Raw genomic sequence first — 24,076 nt, 5'->3', positions numbered from 1 at the left:
ATTTCTGAGATATTGACACCCATCATCCTTAACCTATCAATGTGTGACTTCATCTCTAAGATGTGTGCATACACAGGTTTCCCATCTTCGTGTTTACTTGCCAAAAGGGCTTGAGTGAGCTTGAACTTTTCAAGCCTTTGAACTTGTAGGTTAGGGAGAATAATTGGAGGAGGTGGAGGAAGTAAAGCATGTCTCATTTCCTGGATCGTATCGTGGAACGTCATCTTCATTTGGAAAGCTTGTTCCAAGGGACTTGGGAAGACCATTGTGAGATTTAGGCATCTACAAAACGGGAGAAAATTCAAGTTAGTTGATAAGAATCCTTGATGTAACACCCAAATGAAACATCAAGGCTAGGATCCAACACATTACTCTACAACCTAGAAGAGGGATGTCGTAATCTAGTTGCAGAATATTTGAAGGTAGGTAAATGACGATTTACCAATTTCCACCATGAAAAACGAAAAAGACTTTTAAGTTTTAAATGAATTGAAACTCCTAGATCTTTTGAGATTCATTGAACTTTTCAATGGCATGTTTAATCTCGATTATGCCCTTCTATTTGTGACTGGGATGTCGAGGATCACAAACAAGGTGTGAATAACCATACGAATCACGTGGTGCACCCAATTGCTACTATCACCTAATCAATGTGCCGGTTAGCCACACACGCTCCATTGATCTATGATAAACATCGAGCCACCCTTCGCCACCAATGTCAATCCCAAATTAGTGTGCCGGTTAGCCACACACGCTCCACTAACGTTTGACAAGGGTACGAAGTGTAATTCCATGGATTACCATACAAATTCACATTTTTCCCTAAAGTAACTAAGATTGGGAATTTGTAAAAGCATTTAGTTACTTTGTACTTCATTATACTTATAATGGAAGTTTTCGTCCTATCCTACCCATTCGGCTAACGACCCTCCAGTAGTCAGGAGTGCGGTGGGTAAGAGTGGATACCCATTCAATCGCCATTTTATAGGCAATTTCCTTAAACACCCGTTATAGACCAACTTCCTGAATGAGGCCTACTAACGGTAAGACTGACTCTTTACTCATATATATAATATTAGACTTTTAATGTTACATATATATAGCATAGGGTGTATTTTACACTTTTAAAATACTAGATGGTTTTATTAACTTTCTCTTTTAATTAAACTTTTAATTAACTTAACAAAACCATGAGGGTGTAATTTGAACTTTTCAAAATACTAGAGTTTTAGAATTTAAATATTACATAATTAAACTATTAATCAAAATTTCAAATTCCAAAACTTGAGGGCAAGTTTTGAAACATTTCAAAACATTAGGTTTTAGAATTGAAATATTTCAACATTAAACTTTTAATCAAAATTTTAAATTCCAAAACTTGAGAGCAAGTTTTGAAACTTTTCAAAACATTAGGGTTTAACTATTTAAATTTCAAAAACAAAACTTTTAAGTTCAAATTTAAACTATAAAACCTAAAGGGAGTAATTTGAAACTATTCAAACTTACTAGGGATCAAATAACAAATAATATAAATCAAACAATTAATTTTGTGATTATCTATATTTGACCTAATCCAATTTTAGTCACAAGATAATTACCAAATAATTTGAATAATCTATATTTATCATATAAAGAAACTATTATTCAAAAAATTTGAAATTATCTTTTGTTTTGGTAAGGATAATCATTTACATACAATAAAATTCGGATTTTATTATCAAAAAACGATTTTGGCATCAATCCTACAGCAAAACAGCAAGTAAATCCCGAAATATACTCTGTCAGACTCCCGGACTCGCCGAGTCAGTCCTGAACTCGCCGAGTAGGGCCAACTCGCCGAGTCCAGATACTGACTCGCCGAGTTGAGTCGGGTAGAGGCAAGAAAAACGATTTTCAGTAGAAAAACGACAATTGCATCACATACAACAGAAACCAATCAAGGCTCTGATACCACTTATGGGTTTTATGCATAAGAACAATCCTATGTGCTCATACAAACCCTAATGCTTGGATCTAGGTTTCTCTATTGTACATGCAATGAATCCAAGACTTACAATCCCTAGATCTATCAAATAAGAACTGAAATAAGGGTTTAGTAATTACCTTTGATTGTTATATAGCAATAACAATCAATCCTTGCTTTGATTGGCTTCAGAAAGCTTAGTGCCTCAAGTGTTGCACCTCTAATGGAGTCACAAACACCACTAAGCAACTTGGATAAAGAGGGAGGAGAGAGGAGCCACCAAAAACGGCTGTAAACCCTAAAGGAAGTGTTCACCACGTTTTTTGGGGCCATAAGGGTTCCTTATATATGCTGGCTATTAGGGTTTACAACTAGGAAACCCTAATCTGACTGCTTAAGCCCTAAACAGCCCATGGACCCCTTCTGGAACATGCCTTGGACGATTTCTAATGGGATTCCCCTTAGAATTCGTCCAACCTATTATTCCAAGGTGATCCATAGCCCAATTATATAATTATCTTATAATTACACAACAAGTCCCTTAAGTTTAATTAATCTCTCTTAGCCACAAAATTAATTCTTAATTAATTCTTGACTAATATCAATTAAACATTATGATTTCTCCTTTAATATATTATTCTTATAATATATTAATAAATCATAATTAAACCTTTCTCTCCTTAATTCATCCTACATATTGCTATGGTGAAGGCAACCCAAAAGGACCATGCTCATAATCGGGTCAAGTACATACCAAAATAGTTATGGACTTAGACACTAATCCAACAGAGAGGTGATTGATCTGTCAGATGGTTAAGGCCGAGCACCAGAGTCCGCATGGCCAGCTTTAGCCTTTAGAGGTTCCCATGTGGAAATGGGAGCATATCACCATGGATTTCATCACCAAGTTACCTCGGACAGCTAAGGGGCTAGATGTGATTTGGGTTATAGTGGATTTTCCAACCAAGAATGCCCACTTTCTAGCTATTCGAAAGAGCACCTCGGCCGAGAAACCGGTCGATGTTTATGTGCGCGAGATTGTCGCTTAGCATGGTGGTCCAGTTTCCATTTTATCTAATTGATATGTTCAGTTCACTTCTCGGTTTTGGCAGAGGTTCCACAAAGAACTGGGTACGAGACTGCAATTTAGCATTGTCTATCATCCGTATAGTAATGGCTAGAGCGAGAGGACCATTCAGACGCTTGAGGATATTTTGCGAATCTGTGTGATCGATTGCGGTGGGAGTTGGGACTCCTACCTTCCCCTAGCTGAGTTCTCTTACAAAAACAATTATCACTCCAGCATCGATGCGCCGCCGTTTGAGCTTCTCTATGGGAGGAAGTGTCGTACCTCAATCTGTTGAGGAGAGGTTGGTCACAGGGTCATGGGAACAACTGAAGTACTTCTTCAGACGACAAAGCTTATTTAGCAGATCAGGCAGAGGTTGCAGACAACTCAGAGTCGGCAGAAAAGTTATGTTGACAGGCGTCGGTCGGAGTTGGAGTTCTAAGTCGGCGACATGGTTTTAATGAAGGTATCACCCTGTAAGGATGTACTACGCTTCAGAAAGAGGGGCAAGTTGGGACCCTGATATATTGGGCCATTTCGAGTGATTGTCAGGGTTGGCAGGGTAGCCTATCGGTTGGATTTTCCTGAGGAGCTCAGTCAGATTCACAACACCTTCCATGTTTCCCAACTTTGGAAGTGTATGGCTGATGATTCCGCAGTTGTTCCTTTGGATGATATTCAGGTTGATGATATCATGAACTATGTTGAGAGGTCAGTGGTGATTTTGGATACGAAGACAAAGGCCTTGCGCAACAAGGTGGTATCATTGGTCAAAGTCCAATATCAACATCAAAAGGGTTTCGAGTGGACCTGGGAACCCGAGGCAGAGATGATGGAGCATTACCCAAAGTTGTTTGCATCAACAGACTTCGACGATGAAGTATGATTCAAGTGGGGGAGAATTGTCACATCCGGATTCTTGGAGGTATTTAAATTTAATGCATTATGGAATTTGGTCGGGACTACGTCATGGTGAAGGCATCCCACGACGTGGTGATAGTCGATGTATCGCGGATTTTAAATGACCGCCTACGGCCACAGCGTGGCGGCTGTTTAATGATAGACCCTAACATAGGGGGTTTGCACCCCTATTTAAGGAAATGTGGTGGCTAGGGTTACTCATCCTCAGCCTTCATCATTGTAACTCCCACAGATTCGGGCTAGTCAATTAAATAGAATACGCTATAAAAATGAATTTTTATAGAAGGTTATTTAGGATAAATAACGTCAACCAAAGATATAGTGTATGCGACAAGGGTTCCGTACATATAAAGAACGCTGAAATCCGACTTTGTATAAAGAAGTTATGCTTCTTTGAAGTTTCAGGATTAAACTGGTAGGACTTTGGGTATCGTAAAATGTAAATTTTCGATAGATTACTTTTTAGCTAAGTGATCTAAACGAAAGTTGTAGTAATCGTTAAACCAAGAGTATGCATATAGAGAACGTCCAGATCTGACTTTGTAAGAGGAAGTTATGATTTTTCGAAGTTTCAGCGAAACAGTATACGACTCAGAAACGGAAGTAGAGATCGGTTGATTTTTAGGAAAAACAATCTAACCAAGAGTTGAAGATCCCATCGATATAAAGACAATCGATAACAGATATCATTTGATAAAGTTATGAATTTTTAATGGACTTTAACAGTCGAAGCCTGTTAAAAGTATAACTTTAAAAATAAATTCGAATTAGCCAACATAGTCTAAACAAAAGTTGTATTCGTCGAGGGCTTTCCGGGGATATAAAGAACTTTGAAAACGGAGCTCGTATGGAGAAGTTACGACATTTTGAAAATTTTGAAATTCACGCTCACGAAGTACGTCGCGCACACTGATGATGTGGCACCACGAGAGGGCACGACGTGGCATGGTCCGCCGCCCCCTTACATCGACGACAAGGCGATGTGGCCCATGGAAATGGAGACACGTGGCACCATGAAATGGTGACACGTGCCGGATTCTAGAAGAAAGGGATGTGGACAAACCAGATGGCGAAACGTGACGAGTAACTTGAGGAGCCAACAAAGCCAAACTATGGGCGATGCGTGTCTCTATGATCTATAAATATGGGGCATAATTCTCACTTGTTCTTCCCCACAATCTTCCATCTTCTTTCTAGAACGATTTCTAGGCTATAGATCCGATTTTTTTGGGTTTCCAAGTATTCTAGTGGGCTCTAGCATAATTAGGAGTCTGACAAGAAAGATTACCCGGGCCAAAGTCCTGTCCGCGCGTACTTTCACGGTTTCTGCTTAAAAATCTCTGTAAGTTAAGCTACACTCTATCGCTTTCAGTGTAACTTATATTTATGGTCATAAGTCGTTATTATGAACCTATAAATAAGATTTCTAACTAATTCGATGTCCTTATACTGATTGATGTACTTACGGTACCGGTGTCTAGAACGGTTACGTTGGCTTGGCTGTTGGATTTCAGAAAAGCTATTATGCCGAAATGATCCTGCCTCCCAACTGTCCTGCCTGGCTGATCCTTACTTGATAGATCTTGATGTAGACTTGGGATTAGTGGGGATCTAGACTATTATTAGTCTCCAGGATCATTAGACTAAAACTTTGTATTAATTATACTTAGGTCACATTAAGGAATATCTAAGGTGTTAAGCGAAACTCTGCCCAGATCATCAGTCACCCACATAAGTTAGGTGAGTGCATAGTCCCTTTCATGAACATGATTTAATACAAGTAGTAATTTAAATATTAAATATATGATGGAAGTCGTATGTGAATTATGTGCTTATTTCCTAGCTTATATGTTAAGATATATAACATGCTACGTGCGAACTACATATGGTTCTATTTTATGTTAGGATAAATAGATAATATTATATATTAATATTCCAAGTAAAATTGTTGAGAAGATAAATGATTAATATTACCTAATACTCTTATGGAATATACACACTAAGATAGGTTAATATCGCTAAATAATAGAGTTGGTATTAAAAAGTTGGTTTCAAGCACTGTAATCTAGTCTAGGGATAAACTTGGAGTCATGGAAAATAACTAGCTTAATTAAGTTTGATTTTAGGTAGTCTCATTAGGAGAATGTGTGTAACCTAGGAACAGAGAGTAAAGTTCTATTCCATGACACTATTAGGTGTAGATGTATGGTAGCTCCATACGGGATGACCAGAAATGGTGGCTCGCAATCAGGAATCTGTTAGCGGTATGTATGGTCACCCCACAGAGTAGGTGACAATACTTGATCATTGTAGACAGTCTTATGAATTACATTTCTAGTGTGAGTTCATTACACACAGATGTAGATGAATTGGAAATCTGTGTTCATCAAATACTCTGACGGCCCATAAGCCTTTATGACTTACACTGGCAAAGGAAGCCCCTAGTTGTCTAGTCATTATTTTAACGATTCATCAGGCGAGATAATTTCTCCCTAATAATCTTGTACTAGGATCTGTGAGGATCTGTAGGACTATATATGTAGGAATGTAAACCTATATGGATATAGTATGGTAATGGTTGGTTTTGAAAGTGTGGTAATTAAAGAATATTATCATATCAATATCATGGGATTGAAATCCCTATCTATCTCACCAGGTTTCTCCAACCCGACCCACTCAGTTTATATGCATCACATGTATCAAGACTTAAGCAACTAACTTGATTAGGACACTGAGTGATTAAGAGACAACCCGTAATAGTATTCAAGACCATCAGGTCTTTAGGATGTAACTTAAGTATCTGTATTGATTATGACATCCTTAAGGTTTTAACATTTTGGAAACAAACATTCGTAATTGAAATGATCTTTTGCACTGGGATTTTCCGCAACATTTAAATAAATGATTTTAAAAGCGTAAATAAAAGTTTTAATTGGTTATGATAATTAGAGAATGTCACAATTGGTATTAGAGAATTAGTATAAGCGAGCTTGAAATTTGTAGGATTTCTAAACTTAAACTTAGAGGATAAGCAATGGTGGTGAGATGTGTGTCTAGGATAGTTTAGTTTCAATACCCGAATAGACACAAGCACTAGGATATTTTAGGGTATACGCATTAATATTATTTAATGCTAAATAAGAAATTAATATATATATATATATATATATATATATATATATATATATATATATATATATATATATATAATCATAAAAATGCATAAAAAAAAATTATTAGGGATCACAAAACTTTTTTTTTTTGACTTTATACATCAAAAAATCGCAGCTTTTTTTAAAATTTTGCTGAAAAACAAAACTAAAAATATTAATTTTTTTTTGGTTTTTTTTTGAAAAAAGTTTCAGCGAATTTATATAAAAAGTTGCGAATTTTAAGAATATAAAGTCAAAAAAAGATTTGTGATCTCTAAGTATTTTTTTATGCATTTTTATGATTTTTAGGGTTTTTTGTTTTCCATAGAACGTAAACCTATATATATATATATATATATATATATATATATATATATATATATATATATATATATATATATATATAGCATAACGTAAGTTAAATACCTTATTTGCTATAACATGTACTAGCTTAGTTTAGGATAAGATGCCTAATTAGCTTTTATGTGCCAAATAAATTGTAGTATAACATGCCTTAAATTGCCGTCTAGGTTGCTATTATTAGATTTAAGGTCTGTTGCCGACCTAGTATTAGGAAATTTTATGTGTTCAGATTTCTAGACGTTTAATTACGATATTAGAACTGGCACATAACTTTTTAGAGTAATAAGGAAGATTTCACTTCTAAATCTTCCCTATCTATATTCTCGTCTCTGTACATTAAACACCTGCTTGGGTATATAGAATGTCATGAGCATCACAAGGAGTGGTAGAGTTCTCACAAATGAAGGAGTTCCAGCACCTCAGAACGTCGGAATGAGAGTTGCTTACATCCCGATGGCTGAAGCCCGCACCATGATGCAAGAAATGCTTGATCAACAACGACGTGAGTTTAGGAAGATTTTAACTCAATAGTTAGCTACTATTAGAGGTAGAGCACCTATGATCAATGAGCCCGTAATTGTTAAAGGAATAAAAAAAGGACCAGTTCCCACGCATATGGTCCAAGAAGGAAATAATGATGACTCAGAAAGTTATCAAGGGTCGGAGCAACCAGAGGACCAGATAACTTATGAGCCTAAGGCTATTGAAAGTATAAGGATTTCATGACTTTCAAGCCATCATTATTTAACGGGAAGGAAGATCCCTTAGGAGTTATGGATTGGATATCGGAGATGCAGTCGATCTTCATAACGTGAGGATGCACAAGCAAGCTACAAACTGCCTACGCTGTGAAGCAGTTCAAGGGCACAACACTTCGTTGGTGGAACACATTAGGGAAGATTATGAGCCCGAACAGGCCACTACAGCTGACATGGGATGAATTCTTGACCCATTTCAAAAGGAAGTTATGTTCAGCTGAGAAAATGTTGGAAGTGGAGAATCAATTTCTAGCTTTGACAAAAGGAAGCATGTCAGCGGATGATTATACCAACGCCTTCATTGATAAAATGGAGTTCGCCCTGCGGCTTGTTCCATACGAACTGACCAAGATTGACAGGTATGCCAACGGGATACCTTGGGAGTAAAATGTGCCGGTTAAGCAGGCACGTATATTTGAGGCGGCCGTCTGGGTTGAAAAGTCTGTCGAAGAGAGGATGAAGAAAAGGACATCCGACAAAACTAAATTAAGTGAAAAGAGGAAAGCGGGGGGAAGCAACAACAACAACGACAAGGAGAAGAAGTATTCAAAAGCAAGCAACGAGTCTGGAAGCAACCAGGAAGGAAAGTGGTGCGACCAATGAAATAAGAGGCATTCTAGCGACTGTGTCGTCTACTACAAAAGCAAGAAGTCGGGGCATATCTCTACAAATTTCCCGATAAAAGGAAAAGCTTTATATCAAGAGTAGTAAACTGTTTGATCGATATATGAGTAGTCGTCCTACATAGATAATAATAGGATGTGAAGAACAACATAAGGGGCATATTGTATGAATAAATGTTGTAATCATTTTTGAAAGTTATAAAATTTCTAGTTATGTTATATCATTGTGTGGCATTAAGAAATTATGATTTCAACATAATGGATTGGTTAAGAATAAATTTTGGTATAGTGTGCCTTGTAAACCAATACACTACACGAGAAATAATTTATACAAAAGGTTGGAGAGTGAAACTGCGATTGAGGATAAGCGTGGATGAAATCCTGGTGAAGTCTAGGAAATATGTTGTATATGATTACTTGGACACATCTATATGTGTTAAATTGCTTTTGAGATCTTTAGGAAATAGTGACTTGGGAAAACTGTGAGAAACTTTTGGAACGAGTATGAGTAGGTGTGGAAGGTAGTATGGGCCCGTACTACCGGAAGCACATGACCTATACTTGGATAAGGAGGAGTCACAAGGTTACTAAGGCACTAGTGATTGCATTCATTCTTGTTCATTTCCATCATTGCATTTGTTTCGGTGATGATTTTTATTCCGACCCTAGTAGTCAAAGCAAATTGAGTCCGACTAATCTATGAAGTGAGTTCAACGTAGCGTCCGAATTTAGTTAAAAGATTGAAGGAAAAGATTAATCGAAGCGATCATTAAAAGTATCATGATCGCCACTAAATCAAGCAGCATATAGCTAGAAGTGCTACATGCTAGAATGTGATTGTATCACATTAGAACGTGAAGGAATGTATCCTTCGTGTAGAGAGTTTGACTCAAATAGACCGGATTCTAGCCGTTGTATCATCAATGAGAGATCATTAAGGACATGACCATCGTTATGTTACAATAGTCAAAGCAAGGACCATAATTTAGGTTAAGAATGAGCAAGAGCTTCCAATGGAAATCGAATTTAGAAAGAAGAATAGATGAAGCACCGTCAGTGGTCAAGAAATCTAAGAGTTAGAAACTCAATAGAAAATACATAAGAGTTACGATTACCACATAGGATGGGAAGGTAACGTGCAAAGTCATTATATAAGTCATGTTTTGTTGATGATCCCAGGGCGTAATCATCCTAAAGGGGGGATAATTGTAACGCCCACAGATCGGGCTAGTCAATTAAATAGAATAAGCTATAAAAATGACTTTTTATAGAAGGTTATTTAGGATAAATAACCTGAATCAAAGTTATAGTGTATGTGACAAGGGTCCCATACATATAAAGGACGTTGAAATCCGACTTCGTATGAAGAAGTTATGATCCTTGGAAGTTTCGCGATTAAACCGGCACGGCTCTGCATATCGTAAGAAGTGAATTTTCGATAGATTAGTCTTTAGCCTAAGTGATCTAAATGAAAGTTGTAGTAGTCATTAAACCGAGATCGTGCATATAAAGAAGGTCCAGATCTTACTTCGTAAGAGGAAGTTATGCTTTTTTGAAGTTTCAGTGTAACAGTATACGACTCAGAAACCGAAGTAGAGATCGGTTTATTGTTAGGAAAAACAATCTAAATGAGAGTTGAAGATCTCGTCCATATGTTTCCATCGATATAAAGACAATCAAGAATGGATATTATATGACAAAGTTATGAAATTTTAACGTACGTTAACAGTCTAAACTTGTTAAAAATATATCTTTAAAAATAAAGACAAAATTAGCTGATGGAGTCTAAACAAAAGTTGTAGATCTCGTCGGGAGATTTCTAGGGATATAAATAACGTCGAAAACGGAGCTCCTATGAAAAAGTTACGATGTTTTGAAAATCTAGAAATTCATGCGCGCGCAAAGTGCGATGCGTACACCGATGACGTGGCACCACGAGAAGGCGCCATGTGGTATGGTCGGCCGCCCATTTCATCGACGAAAAGGCGACGTGGCCCATGGAAATGGCGCCATGTGGCACCATGAAATGGTGACACGTGGTGGCTTCTAGAAGAAATGGATACGGATAAACCAGATGGCGACACATGGTGAGAAACTTGAAGAGCCAGCAAAGCCCAGCTGCGCAACGCACCTAGGGAGGGTGTGCGGCGCGCGTCTCTATGATCTATAACTATGGGGCATAATTCTCACTTGTTCTTCACCATAATCTTCTATCTTCTCTCTAAAATGATTTCTAGGCTATAGATCCGACTTTTTGGGGTTTCTGAGTATTCTAGTGGGTCTCTAGCATTATTAATCCAACCATAAAATCAAACCATAGTTATAAATTCATCTAGCCTAAACATAAGTTATGGGTTTTAGCTCATATTTATAGCAGAAAACATCTCAAAAACTAAATTTAATGGTTGAAACATATTCTAATCAAAAGATTAAGGAAAAGAGAATGAATTTTGCCTTTAGATCTCTTCCAAATTGGTGTCTAGGGTGCAATCTCGAGTTTTAGAGCTCCAAGAATCCTTTTCTTCGTAGATTAGTCGCTCCAAAGTTCCAGAGAGAAGTCCTTGTCTTGTGAGTTTGTTCCCTTTACATAGTTTTCTGAAAACAGGGGCGACTCGTCGAGTCCATAGACTGACTCGACGAGTCCATCACTTAAAATCTGTGCGCTATAAGGCATCTGATGGTTCGCGAATATTCCTATCTACTCGACGAGTTGAGGACCAAATCGTCGAGTCCTTCACATTTTTAGCTTGATTTCTTCTTTCTTCAATTCCCAAGCTTTCGATTGCTAATCCCGCTTCCTTTTTAACTCGAGCATGTCTTTTAGGCTGAAAATACAATTTTAACACAATTAAGTACCTTTTGTTCAATAATTAGGACAAATTAGCCAAAAAGTATTAAGATATTAACCAAAATATATGACTAAATATGCACATATCAAAATACCCCACACTTGACTTTTGCTTGCCCACAAGCAAAACTAAATTTTAACACACCAACATCAAATACGACAATTATAATCAAACCCAAGCATTATGCCAAGACCGCAACGCATGCATTTGTGTCTAAAAATTTTCCTAAGGACCCCCAAATCCTAAATACTCACAATCCTCATAAACACTCGCCCAATTCTTTTGAGGAATGCTCATTTTATGCATCCCTCCGAACCCATCCACGGAAAACTTTCTTAACCTCAAGTCATTTTTGGTTAAACTACCAAGCATACATAATTTATAGAAAAATTACAACTTTGATACCACAATGGATGTAACATCCAGACTCCCAGGTATTGTATTTATATATTTATTTTTGAGATTTATTGAGAAACTCGACGATTTGGTGCCTCAACTCGTCGACTAGAGACGATTGACCACATGGGTTTAATAACCGACTCGACGAGTCAGAGAGTCGACTCGCCGAGTTGGCGCTGTGAGATATAACCCTAAATCTCCGGGGTTTGGGCCTATTTAAAGGAACTTATGTCCTCATTTCCGCCTCACCATCTACCCAACTCCCCTGTATGAAACCCTAATCGGCCATTGAGCTAAGAGAGAGTGATAGAGCTAATATTTGAGTGTTTTGGTGAATATTTTGGAAGGGAATAAGTGAGATACGAGCAAGGAACAAGGAGAAGCTGTGGGATCCAGTATTCTTTCACTTGGAGTTTCTGTTGGAAGGTAAAAGCTATCACCTTGCTCATCATGTTGTTTAGATCTTGTTAATGAGGAACTTTTGGGGCTTTTTCCATATTTCCTTGAGATTTGGTATGACTTGTGCTTGCCAAGCATTGAGACAACAGATCTGGACCTTGTGAGGTCCATAAAGGCTAAAGGTTCCAACTTTATCCAGCCATAAAAGAGTTATTGTTCTTAAACACCTTAGTTAGATCTTGTAGTGGCATTATGGAGCAAATATGCCATGCATGAACGTAAAGATCGAAGCTTTACGTGACATTCGAACCTTGGGAGGCTAGATCTAGAGTTTGGAGTGGTAGATCTGCCTTAAAACGTCTGAATGAGATTTTGACTTAAGGGACTCGACGAGTCGGCTAGGGTTTTCCCCGATAAGTCTGGACAAGGGTAACACAGCGAGTTGATGAGACAACTCGACGAGTTAAGTTGGGTTTTCGCGATGTTGATCTGAGGAACAATGGGGACTCGGTGAGTCACATAGATGCACTCGGCAAGTCAGGTCAACATGGATAGTTGACTCGAGTATTGACTTATGTTGACTTTACCAAGATTTCCTAAATTAACCTCATAAGATCATCAAACACAATACTAGCATGAATCCTAATTGCTTTACCAAGATTTCCTAAATTAACCCTAGCAATGTTTTTATGCAAATTTTTTTAAATTGACTAAAATTCTAAATTGACTAATATGTAACCAACCCCCTACCCCACACTTAATTTATGCAATGTCCCCATTGCATATTATGTATAAAAAAGTAAAGAGGGAATTAGAACAAACTCCCCTGGGATAGTAGTGGCGAGGTTGATCTTCTTCATTTAAAGCTCCATCTTCAATTGAGTTTAGGAATGGGAACAACTCATCCATACCTCGGGCGTCAAATCTCGTGTGTACAGCTCCAAATATAAAAGAACAAACTCTTGGAAATGCTCGGAAAATGATCTTCAAATAATATAGCGAAAACCAGCATCAAAGGGCATCGAATCATCAAGCGGAAAATAAGAAGTTGAGAAACTCGTCGAGTCCATGTACTGACTCGGCGAGGTATAGTTGTAAAAACAGAAAAAGTCGTGTTTTTTCACTTGGACTCGTCGAGTTCTAGATGGGCACTCGATGAGTAGGCGCTGTATGGAAAAAAATATCTTCTGCTTCAGGTCCGTTTCTGGTGTATTTGGGCAATATCAAGATGACACTCCCCTTCATTTTTCTTCAGTAAATAAGAACTTTTTAACCCCTTTCATGATCGGACTCATACTCGGACTCAAAAATTCTATTTCTCTTTCCTAGACTCGATTTTTCTTGGTTAATATTGACTCTACTCTTGCACTTATCCCTCACCCTTAAACTGAAAAGACCAAAAACAAACACATGTAATAAAAAAGGAAAACAAATAAAGATCCTAATTACTACAAGTTTCAAACATCAACCAAAAGAAAAACAAACCAAACCAAATAAAATAGTTTTAAAACAAACCAAACAAATAAAATTAAAAAGGATAAACTAATCTTCATCTCCTTCCTCTTCATCATCTCCACCTCCGCTCCCCCCGGCTCCACTCCTTCTCGCATTTACCCTTTCTTCCTAATTCCTAATATGCGAGTACCCGGGTCCCTCCATCGGTGGAATGCGCATGTGGTTCATCATATGGTCAAGAGCAATATAATTTTAGTTTATACCTTGTCCCATATCATCTTGATATCGTCTCAACTCCACATTGTACCAATCCGTTGGTAATTCTTCTTCCTCCGGGATTACCGGTGGATCTTCATGTGCATGTTCTTGTCTTGGCCTAACCCGCCTACCCGGTTCCTCGGAAGCTATCACATCATCATCATCGAGGATTGGAAAGTGACCACCACCATAATCTTCCACAACTCTTGCCTTCCTATAAAGCATAACACTAAATTGAGGTGTTGGTAACATAGTCAACATACTTCCGGCTCCTCTCTCTAACACACCATACGACCTTGCCAAGCGGGTCACAAACATTCCACCATTTATCTTTAAAGTAGTCCGATTATTCACCGCCCCCTCTCCCAAATACTTCGCCAAACAATAAGGAAGGTTGCAAAGTGTATTTTGCATAATAATGCTCCACAAGTAGAAGATGTCAAGGGTCGGGACCTTGTCGTCATCTTTCCACATGTTTATGGTACTAACAATCAAGCGGTGAATCAAACGGTGAATGGGGGATCTTATGCTCCCCTCTTGAGCCGCCGAAGGAATGTAGACTCTATTTGCTATTGTATTCCACCAATTTGCACCAACTGTTCCCTCCGAATGATCTTTGGGACAATTCTCCAGAAACAACCTGAAAGCTTCAGTCATAACCTCAGCTTCATCATAGATGCCTAGTCTCCAACCCAACTCCGCTATACTGCATTCACGGTATTCATCTCCAAGGCAGAAAGTTAAGACGTTTTGATTATAAAAATCATTTCCTCCCCGGAATGATACTGTGGCAAAGAACTCTAGGCAAAGCTCCCGGTACACTGGTTCTTGAATTTGGAACAACCTCTTCCAGCCATTGCAAGTAATTGAGATCCCATTTTGAACGAAAACCTTAGTCAAATAAGGATTTAACGCCTCCGTCAAACCCACTTGACCCATCCATTCCCAGTTTATCTTGTTTGGCACGTAAATATCCTTTCCCTTGAGTGTCTCAAGCTTTTTCTTCCACCTAGCCAAAGTGGACTTTGAAACGACTTGTGGAAAATTAAACCACGGGAATTCCCCTCAGTTTCCCCTTGAGCTTTGGCCTACTCTGAACATTTTCTGCAAAATCAACACAAAACAAACCACAAAACCACATAAACATTAAAAATTAAAAATCTGGACAGTTGCAGCATCGACTTGTCGAGTCCATGAACAGACTCGGCGAATCAGATGAACTGCTCGTGGAAATCGGACCTGAAAAAATCAGCCATGGATACTCATAATTCGTTTCAGGGGTTTGTCTAGGGTTGTATACCAAGTGTTAATGCACAAAAAATTTCAACTATAACACTCTAAATCGACCAAAATCGAAGCCCTAAAAATCATGTCAAGTTCAAAAATCGGGAATCTAACAAATTATGGCATGAAGCTACCAAAGATTGAACCTTTAACAGAATTAGGAGTAAAAGATCTTACCATTTGGTGAGAAATTGAAGAAATCACGAAAATTTGGGGATGCTTGCTTGAGAGAAAACTTGCCCATCGAGTGGGCTGTGGTGGCTGATGGAATGAATAAAGTTTACCTATTATGGTAAAAACCCTAATTTACAGAGTTTAAAAATTATTTATTTTTTTCGGTTATAAAATCGACTCGTCGAGTAGGTTCCTGACTCGGCAAGTAGCATCGTGATTTAATGGTCTCATTTCCAAATGGACTCGTCGAGTAAGTAACCTAACTCGACAAGTTTTTCATTCTGTTTGAAACAAAAAATTAAAATTTTTTACTCTTTTTGAAATACTTTACCACACCACACACTCAAACCTTGCTTGTCCTCAAGCAATCGTTTTAGACGAATAAAAAGATTTAGATTGAAGAAATCCTAAGAAAACCACACAAATGAAAATAAAAGACGAAAAACAAAACGAAAAGAAAAGGTAAAAAGAAAGCAAACTCAAGCAGCGGGTTGCCTCCCATAAGCACTTCTTTTTTAGGAGTCTTTAGCTGGACTCCTTCCCGCTCTACGTTGCAACGGCTTTCTCCAAATCCAACCCCTCTTCTAGTCCTTCATCCTTTGGCATTCCCTCTTCGTATATCTTGATCATATGCTCATTGAATTTAAAGCTCGACCCATCCTTGCTCCATAACTCAATCACCCCATACGGATATACATGCTTGATTGTAAAAGGCTCGGACCAACGAGTGCATAATTTTCCCGGAAAGAGCTTTAGTCATGAATTGTACAAAAGAACTTTTTCCCTTCTTCAAACTCCTTATTACCCTTCAACCTTGCATCATGCCATCTTTTAGTCTTGTCTTTATAAATCAATGAGTTAGTGTAAGACTCATTTCTCAATTCCTCCAAATCATTCATTTGCAATAGTCGATTGGCACGCAACTCGTTTGGCTCAAAATTGCATGTTTTAAAGGCCAATAGGCTTTATGTTCAAGCTCCATGGGTAAATGACAATTTTTTCCATTGACTAGCCTATATGGTGTGGTTCCAATGGGTGCCTTGAATTCGGTTCAGAAGGCCCAAAGTGCATCATCTAATTTATCCGCCCAATCTTTTCTATTGCTACCTACCGATCTCTCCAAAATCCTTTTAAGTGCCTGATTTGTAATTTTGGTTTGCCCATTTGTTTGTGGATGATATGGTGTTGAAAATCTATGGTGCACACCATATTTTTGCAACACTTTTGCTAGTTGATCATTAGCAAAATGGGTTCCTCTATCACTAATCAAAGCTTTTGGCACTCCAAATCTAGAAAATAATTTCTTTAGGAATTTTACCACCACCCTACCATCATTAGTTGGTAATGCTTGCGCTTCTGCCCATTTTGACACATAATCCACCGCCACAAGTATGTATTTATTGCCTTTGGATGAAGGAAATGGTCCCATGAAATCCACACCCCAAACATCAAAGACTTTACAAACTTGAATACTCCTTTGAGGCATTTCATTCCTTGCCGATATATTACCCGTTCTCTGGCAAGCATCACATTCCCTCAAAAATGTAGCAGCATCGTTGAAGATAGTAGGCCAATAAAACCCCGCATCAAACACTTTCTTAGCAGTGAATTGAACCCCATGATGTCATCATGCTGGTCCATTGTGACAATGCTCTAATATGTCTCGAATTTCTTTGCCAAAAACGCATCTTCTTATGATCCCATCCGCACAACTCCTAAAAAGATATGGCTCATCCCATAAATAATATTTAATTTCTGAAAAGAGCTTCTTTTTCTATTGATTAGTGAGCCCTTTTGGAAGAAAATTTCCAGCAAAGAAATTTGTAATGTCGGCATACCATGGTTCTTCCCCCATTATAACCATCAAATACTCTTCCGGGAAGCTATCTTCAATACCCTTGTCATCTATCTCTTCCCTTGCCAGATTTTCTAATCTGGAAAGATGGTCAACAGCTACATTTTCCATCCCCTTTTTGACTTTGATATCGATGTCAAATTCTTGAAGTAGCAACACCCATCGGATCAACCTCGGCTTCACATCCTGCTTGGCAAACAAGTACTTAATAGCAGAATGGTCAGTAAACATAGTAGTTTTAGACAAAATTAAATAGGGAAGAAATTTGTCAAAGGCATACACCACGGCTAATAATTCTTTTTCCGTTGTGGTATAATTTTATTGGGTAGGATTTAGGGTCTTGCTGGCATAATAAATGGTTGAAAGTGCTTGTCAACCCTTTGTCCAAGTACAGCTCCTAAGGCAAAGTCATTTGCATCACACATTATTTCAAACTATAAGTTCCAATTCGGGTCGATAATGATCTGGGCGTTAGTCAATTTTTCTTTTAAAATTTCAAAAAAAGCTAAACATTCTTTAGAAAAATTAAAAGGTGCATCTTTCAAAAGTAGTTGAGTTAGAGGTCTAGTAATTTTTGAAAAATATTTAATAAAGCGGCGGTAAAAACCCGCGTGACCTAGAAAACTCTTAACGCCCTTTACATTAGTTGGTGGGGGTAATTTAGCAATAGTGTCAATTTTCGTCCGATCCACCTCAATCCCCGCCTTGGATACTTTGTGGCCTAATACAATGCCTTCTTTCACCATAAAGTGACATTTCTCCCAATTCAATACTAGATTGGTCTTTTCACACCTAGCAAGCATCAAATCGAGGTTAGTAAGACAATCATGAAAAGAAGAGCCAAAAATAGAAAAATCATCCATGAATACTTCCATGAATTTTTCCACCATGTCATGGAATATTGCCGTCATGCATCTTTGGAAAGTCGCCGACGCATTACATAACCCAAAGGGCATGCGTCGATAAGCAAATGTTCCACTTGGACAAGTAAAAATGGTCTTCTCTTGATCAATTGGGTCTATGGGGATTTGGAAATAGCCTGAAAACCCAACTAAAAAACAATAATAGCTATGGCCTGATAAACGATCAAGCATTTGATCAATAAAAGGGAGAGGAGAGTGGTATTTGCAAGTGGCATCATTTAGCTTTCGATAATCGATGCACACCCGCCAACCGGTTACCGTTCGTGTACGTATAAGCTCGTTCTTCTCGTTTGTGACAACCGTAATCCCTCCTTTCTTTGGCACTACTTGAACGGGACTAACCCATGGGCTATCAGAAATGGAGTAGATTATCCCCGCATCTAAGAGCTTGACAACTTCTTTCTTGACCACCTCTTGCATGTTCGGGTTCAACCGCCTTTGCTGTTGCACTACTGGCTTTGCACCTTCTTCAAGAATTATCTTATGGGAACAATATGAAGGACTTATTCCTTTTATATCGGTAATTTTCCATGCGATGGCATTCTTCCTTTTCTTTAAAACTTGAACTAACTCTTCTTTTTCAGCTTTGGTGAGGCCAGAAGCAATGATAACAGGCTTTTCATCACCTTCTTCGAGAAATGCGTATTCCAAATGTGCAGGCAGAGTTTTCAGCTCTAATTTCGTATTTTGTACATTGAACACGTCGAGTCCAGATAGGGGACTCGTCGAGTCCAGGCCAAAATCCCCGTCTGATCGCGATTTTTCAAGCGGACTCGTCGAGTTAGTGTTTGCGACTCAGCGAGTCGATCTTTCTGCATTTCTGATTATTTCTTCATATTCAGCTTCTTCTAGCAGTTTTTCTATCTCCTTTAAGTCTTTTTCAGCATCAAAATTTTCTTCAAAGGCAAGGCCGGGTTCGTTTGGGTGATCGTCTTTCCATTCTTCCATTAGTTCTTCCAAAGTGTCCACCGAAAATGTTGTGTCATCACTACACTTGGAATGCTTCATGGCTCGATCAACTCCAAATGTAACTGACTCATCTCCCACCCGAAGGGTGAGCTTGGATTCTCTCATATCTACTATGACACTTGTGGTGTTTAGGAAACGTCTTCCAAGAATGATCGGTACTTGGTGATACTCTTCCATGTCTAGCACTATGAAGTCCGCGGGGAATACGAATTTATCAACTTTGACCAATAAGTCCTCGCATATTCCCCTTGGAAATGTCATCATCTTATTTGCTAAATGAATTGCCATACAGATTGGTTTTGGCTCTAGAAGCTTCAACTTCTTAAAGAAAGAGTATGGCATGAGATTAACACTCGCCCCCGAATCCACTAATGCATAACTAGTAGCTAGGTTCCCGAATTGGCATGGCAAAGTTAAGCTACCCGAGTCCCCCATCTTCTTTGGTAATTTGTTCAACATTGAGGCTGAACAATTCTCATTAAGCACCACCTTGGACACCTCTTCCAACTTCTTTCGATTAGTGAGAAGCTCCTTTAAGAATTTTGCGTACTTGGGCATTTGTGCAACCGCTTCAATGAAAGGAATATTGATTTGGAGGGCTTTGATGTATTCCAGGAACTTTTGATAATCTTCTTGCTGCTTCTCTTGTCTAGCTTGACCTGGAAATGGCAATGGAGGTTGATAAGGTTTCAAAGGGGGATCATTTTTCTGTTCAGACTGTGGACTCGTCGAGTCCTTATCCTTGACTTGGCGATTCGGGTCGACTGTTTGGGATTTCGGGTCTTTATTATGTTCCTCCTGCACCTCTTTTGTATTCTCATTCATTATAGGTGTCAGAGGGGTAATTATCTTCCCACTTCTAGTAGTCACAATGTTGATTTGAGCTCCTCTCAGATTTTTCTCAGTATTGCTTGGAAGTTCACCTGGTGCTCTTTGACTGATTTGTAGTGCGAGTTGGCCCAACTATTTTTCAATGTTGAGAATAGAGGCTTGTTGATTTCTCATCATTGCTTGTTGTTCCCTTATTGCTGCTTCGGTATCATTGTGTCTTTTGTCGGATGCGGCTACAAATTGCTTTAGCTAGTCTTCAAGATCCATTTTCTTTTCTTGCACCGGCTCCTCCTTTTGATAGAAACCTCTTGTTTTCAGCCTATACTTCTCCTCCTTTGCCTTCTTGTACTCGTCATATGGTAGCCACTCTTTTTTCGGTTTTCGCCAATCCTCGTCATATCTATCGCCACTTGAGTAACATACTTGCACTTTCCGGTTCCCATGTTCGGCAAGATCACAATCTTTAGTAAGGTGAGGCCTGCTACAGTTTTCACATCCCACCCGGATGGCATGGATAGATTGATCCATATTTGTCATTATTCGGTCCATACTTTCCAATTTAGCCATCACGGCTGCCATACTATCATTGACTGAGTTCACCACCCCTCGAGCTGAGTCGTTCCTTGGATTATGATATTCTCTAGAATGCTTAGAGAATTCTTCAATTAGCTCCTTTATAACACCGGGATTTTTCTTCGTGAGTGGTCCTTGGGAATCAAGGAGTTTCCTAGTCGTCATGTTCACTCTATCATAGAAAATGGAGACCTCTTGTTGAATGTTAAGATCATGGTGGGGGAAATTCCTTAACAAGCCCTTGTACCTTTCCCACGCTTCATAAAGTGACTCTCCCGCTTGTTGTTCAAACTTTGCAATTGCCTTCTTCAAATTTTCTATTTTGGAGGGAGGGCAAAATTGATCTATGAATTCTTCACACATTTTAGCCCATGTGGTGATAGATCCTGGAGGGAGTGATTTCAGCCAGTTTTTCGCGGCTCCCTTAAATGTAACTGGTAGCATACGAAGCAAGACAGTCTCGCGAGGTACATTAGGGATGTTGAAGTAGTCGGTTATGTCGTTGACCTCCTCGATATGCTTGTATGTGTCTTCGTGATCTTTCCCATAGAATGGGATTTCCTTGAGTTGGGCGAGTATGTGACCTTTTAGTTCAAAGTTAGCAGTTGCTGGAATCGCGGGTTGCACGAGTCCTGGCCCGGTGTCGTCACACATTCTTCTCTTGTACTCTCCCATGGGTATATTTGTGGTGTCATCCATGGTGTTATCGGGTTCGCCTTCTAGGTCGCTTCCTTCTTCGGTTTCTGTTTCTGTCTCGTATTCGGTTTCTTTTGGATTGGGATTGTATTCAAAACCTTATATCTTACTTTCTTTGCTCTTTTGGCTGCTAGACTCACCCACTTTCTTTCCCGTCTTCTTTCCAAAAAAAGATTTAAGGTCCTTGAAAGGTGACTTCTTTGGCGGGCTAGTCTCTTCAACGGTCTTATTCTTGTCCTTCCTCAAAGCTGATTCCAAATTTTCAAGAGGTGGTACCAAAGATGAATTCGATCGTCGGGTCATAAAATACCTGAAAGAAAATAGAAAACACGCGTAAAAAGAACAAAAACGAAATAGAAACGAAAATAAAAAATGCGATGGACTCGTCGAGTCAGTTCGACTGGACTCGACGAGTTCAAGGCTAAAAACAGAAAACTAAGAAAGTTTAAAACTGAAAAGCTTGTAACCTAAACTATATAATTAACTACTAAAAATAATAAATTTGTGCAAGAAAAAATCTTACACAAAGGATCGATAACTCTAGCAATTAAGATAACTATTTAAAACCGTTCCCCGGCAACGACGCCAAAAACTTGATGTGTGTGAAACGAACTAGTTTTAATCCTAACAAACTCAAATAAAAACAAACACACGCAGGCAGCATACCTATCGATAGCAGTTTAGTTCAAGCAAGCAGGGTATCGAAGACAGGGAACGGTAATAATTAAACTAACTACTAAAATTATCTAATTAAAACTAACAATAAAAAGAAGGGTTTTCTCTAGTTTTGCAAGACTAGAAACGTAAATAAATGACTAACAGTCAACCTAAAATAACTAACAACTAACGCAAATAAAAGGCAACTAAATTCAATATTAAAAGAGACTTCTGTTCAGGTTCGATTTATTTATTCTTATGGTTGATTTCATGGCAAGTGCAATGGATTAATTTGTCATTGGCTGCCGATTTAATGTGATTAGGTTCATATTCATTATTACTAATCCTTAGCAAACTAATTAATTCAAAAAGTGGATAATTAATTAAACTAACAGACTTACTAGATTACAGATTCGGATCAGGTGAGACTTGTAATATTAAGTAAATTTATCAATTTAATTAACTCATGTATTGTTGTTCATCATACATGCTTACACATTGATTTACTTATTTTTTCTAGTTAATCCTAGGTTCATAATCACTAATACTAGGCATACAATATTGTGTTCACAATTCCATATGATTCAAGCAATTAAGATGATATTCATGCAACTCAATAACTTGACTACTAACAGAAAAATAATCATAGACAACACATAAGGGTCTTTAACAAGCACAACAAAACAAATTTACCAAATCTAATTAATCCAACCATAAAATCAAACCATAGTTATAAATTCATCTAGCCTAAATATAAGTTATGAGTTTTAGCTCATATTTACAATAGAAAACATCTCAAAAACTAAACCTAGTGGTTGAAACATATTCTAATCAAAAGATTAAGGAAAAGAGAATGAATTTTGCCTTTAGATCTCTTCCAAATTGGTATCTAGGGTGCAATCTCGAGTTTCAGATCTCCAAGAATCCTTTTCTTCGCAGATTAGTCGCTCCAAAGTTCCAGAGAGAAGTCCTTGTCTCGTGAGTTTATGCCCTTTATATAGTTTTCTAAAAACCGGGGCGACTCCTCGAGTCCATAGACTGACTCGGCGAGTCCATCACTTAAAATCCGTCCGCGGTAAGGCATCTGATGGTTCGCGAATATTCCTATCTACTCGACGAGTTGAGGACCAACTCGCCGAGTCCTTCACATTTTTAGCTTGATTTCTTCTTTCTTAAATTCCCGAGCTTCCGATTGCTAATCCTACTTCCTTTTTAACTCGAGCATCTCTTTTAGGCTGAAAATACAATTTTAACACAATTAAGTATCTTTTTTTCAATAATTAGGACAAATTAGCCAAAAAGTATTAAGATATTAACCAAAATATATGACTAAATATGCACATATCAATCCTTCTAGACGGTCTTATGAATTACGTTGCTAGTGTGAGCATATTATTCACAGACTTAGATGAATTGGAAATTTATATTCATCAAATACTCTGACGGCCCATAAGCCTTTATGAATTACATTGGCAAAGGAAGTCCCTAGCTGTGTACTCAATCTTTTATCAGTTTATCAGGCGAGATAATTTCTCCCTAATAATCTTGGACTAGGATCTGTGAGGATCGGTAGGAATAAATATGTAGGAATGTAAACCTATATGGATATAGTATGGTAACGGTTGGTTTTGTAGGTCTGATAATTAAAGAATATTATCATATCAATATCGTGAGATTGAAATCCCTATGTATCTCACCATGTTACCCTAACCTGCCCCACTTAGTTTATATGCATCACATGTATCGAGACTTAAGCTACTGGAACTTGATTAGGACACTGAGTGATTAAGAGACAACCCGCAATAGTATTCAGAACCATCAGGTCTTTACACTGTAACTTAAGTATTTGTATTGATTATGACATCCTTAGGGTTTTAACATCTTGGAAACAAACATTTGTAATCA

At 38.2% G+C, this 24,076-nt stretch overlaps 1 protein-coding gene and 1 non-coding gene across 2 annotated transcripts; one reads left to right on the top strand and one right to left on the bottom strand.

The window, feature by feature from the left end:
• Nucleotides 1-17,441: 17,441 nt before the first annotated feature.
• Nucleotides 17,442-20,239, bottom strand: LOC145107117 (uncharacterized). The gene is made up of 3 exons (XM_079043984.1): nt 19,246-20,239; nt 18,164-19,119; nt 17,442-17,708 (listed from the first exon to the last, which is right to left on the bottom strand). Exons 1-3 carry the CDS (start codon nt 20,237-20,239, stop codon nt 17,442-17,444), a joined length of 2,217 nt encoding a protein of 738 aa, XP_078900110.1.
• A 787-nt stretch (nt 20,240-21,026) lies between these two features.
• Nucleotides 21,027-21,133, top strand: LOC145110485 (small nucleolar RNA R71). Its single transcript, XR_013709864.1, has one exon. It is a non-coding gene; the product is annotated as a small nucleolar RNA R71 (small nucleolar RNA).
• Nucleotides 21,134-24,076: the final 2,943 nt, after the last annotated feature.

The sequence above is a fragment of the Lactuca virosa genome, chromosome 4 (assembly GCF_052849685.1).
Source record: "Lactuca virosa cultivar CGN04683 chromosome 4, Lactuca_virosa_CGN04683_v6, whole genome shotgun sequence".
Classification (NCBI taxonomy): domain Eukaryota; kingdom Viridiplantae; phylum Streptophyta; class Magnoliopsida; order Asterales; family Asteraceae; genus Lactuca; species Lactuca virosa.
The sequence above is the reverse complement of the archived record's forward strand: the minus strand, read 5'-3'. Positions and strand labels throughout refer to the sequence as shown.

Excerpts from the sequence above, each read along its gene's own strand:
- LOC145107117 (XM_079043984.1), bottom strand. The coding sequence starts at position 20,239 with ATGAATGAGAATACAAAAGAGGTGCAGGAGGAACATAATAAAGACCCG. Across the intron at positions 19,120-19,245 it reads AAATGCAGAAAGATCGACTC|AGCTGAAAACTCTGCCTGCA; the intron begins GCTGAGTCGCAA and ends ATACGAAATTAG. Across the intron at positions 17,709-18,163 it reads AATTACCCCCACCAACTAAT|GATGTGAAGCCGAGGTTGAT; the intron begins GTAAAGGGCGTT and ends TTTGCCAAGCAG.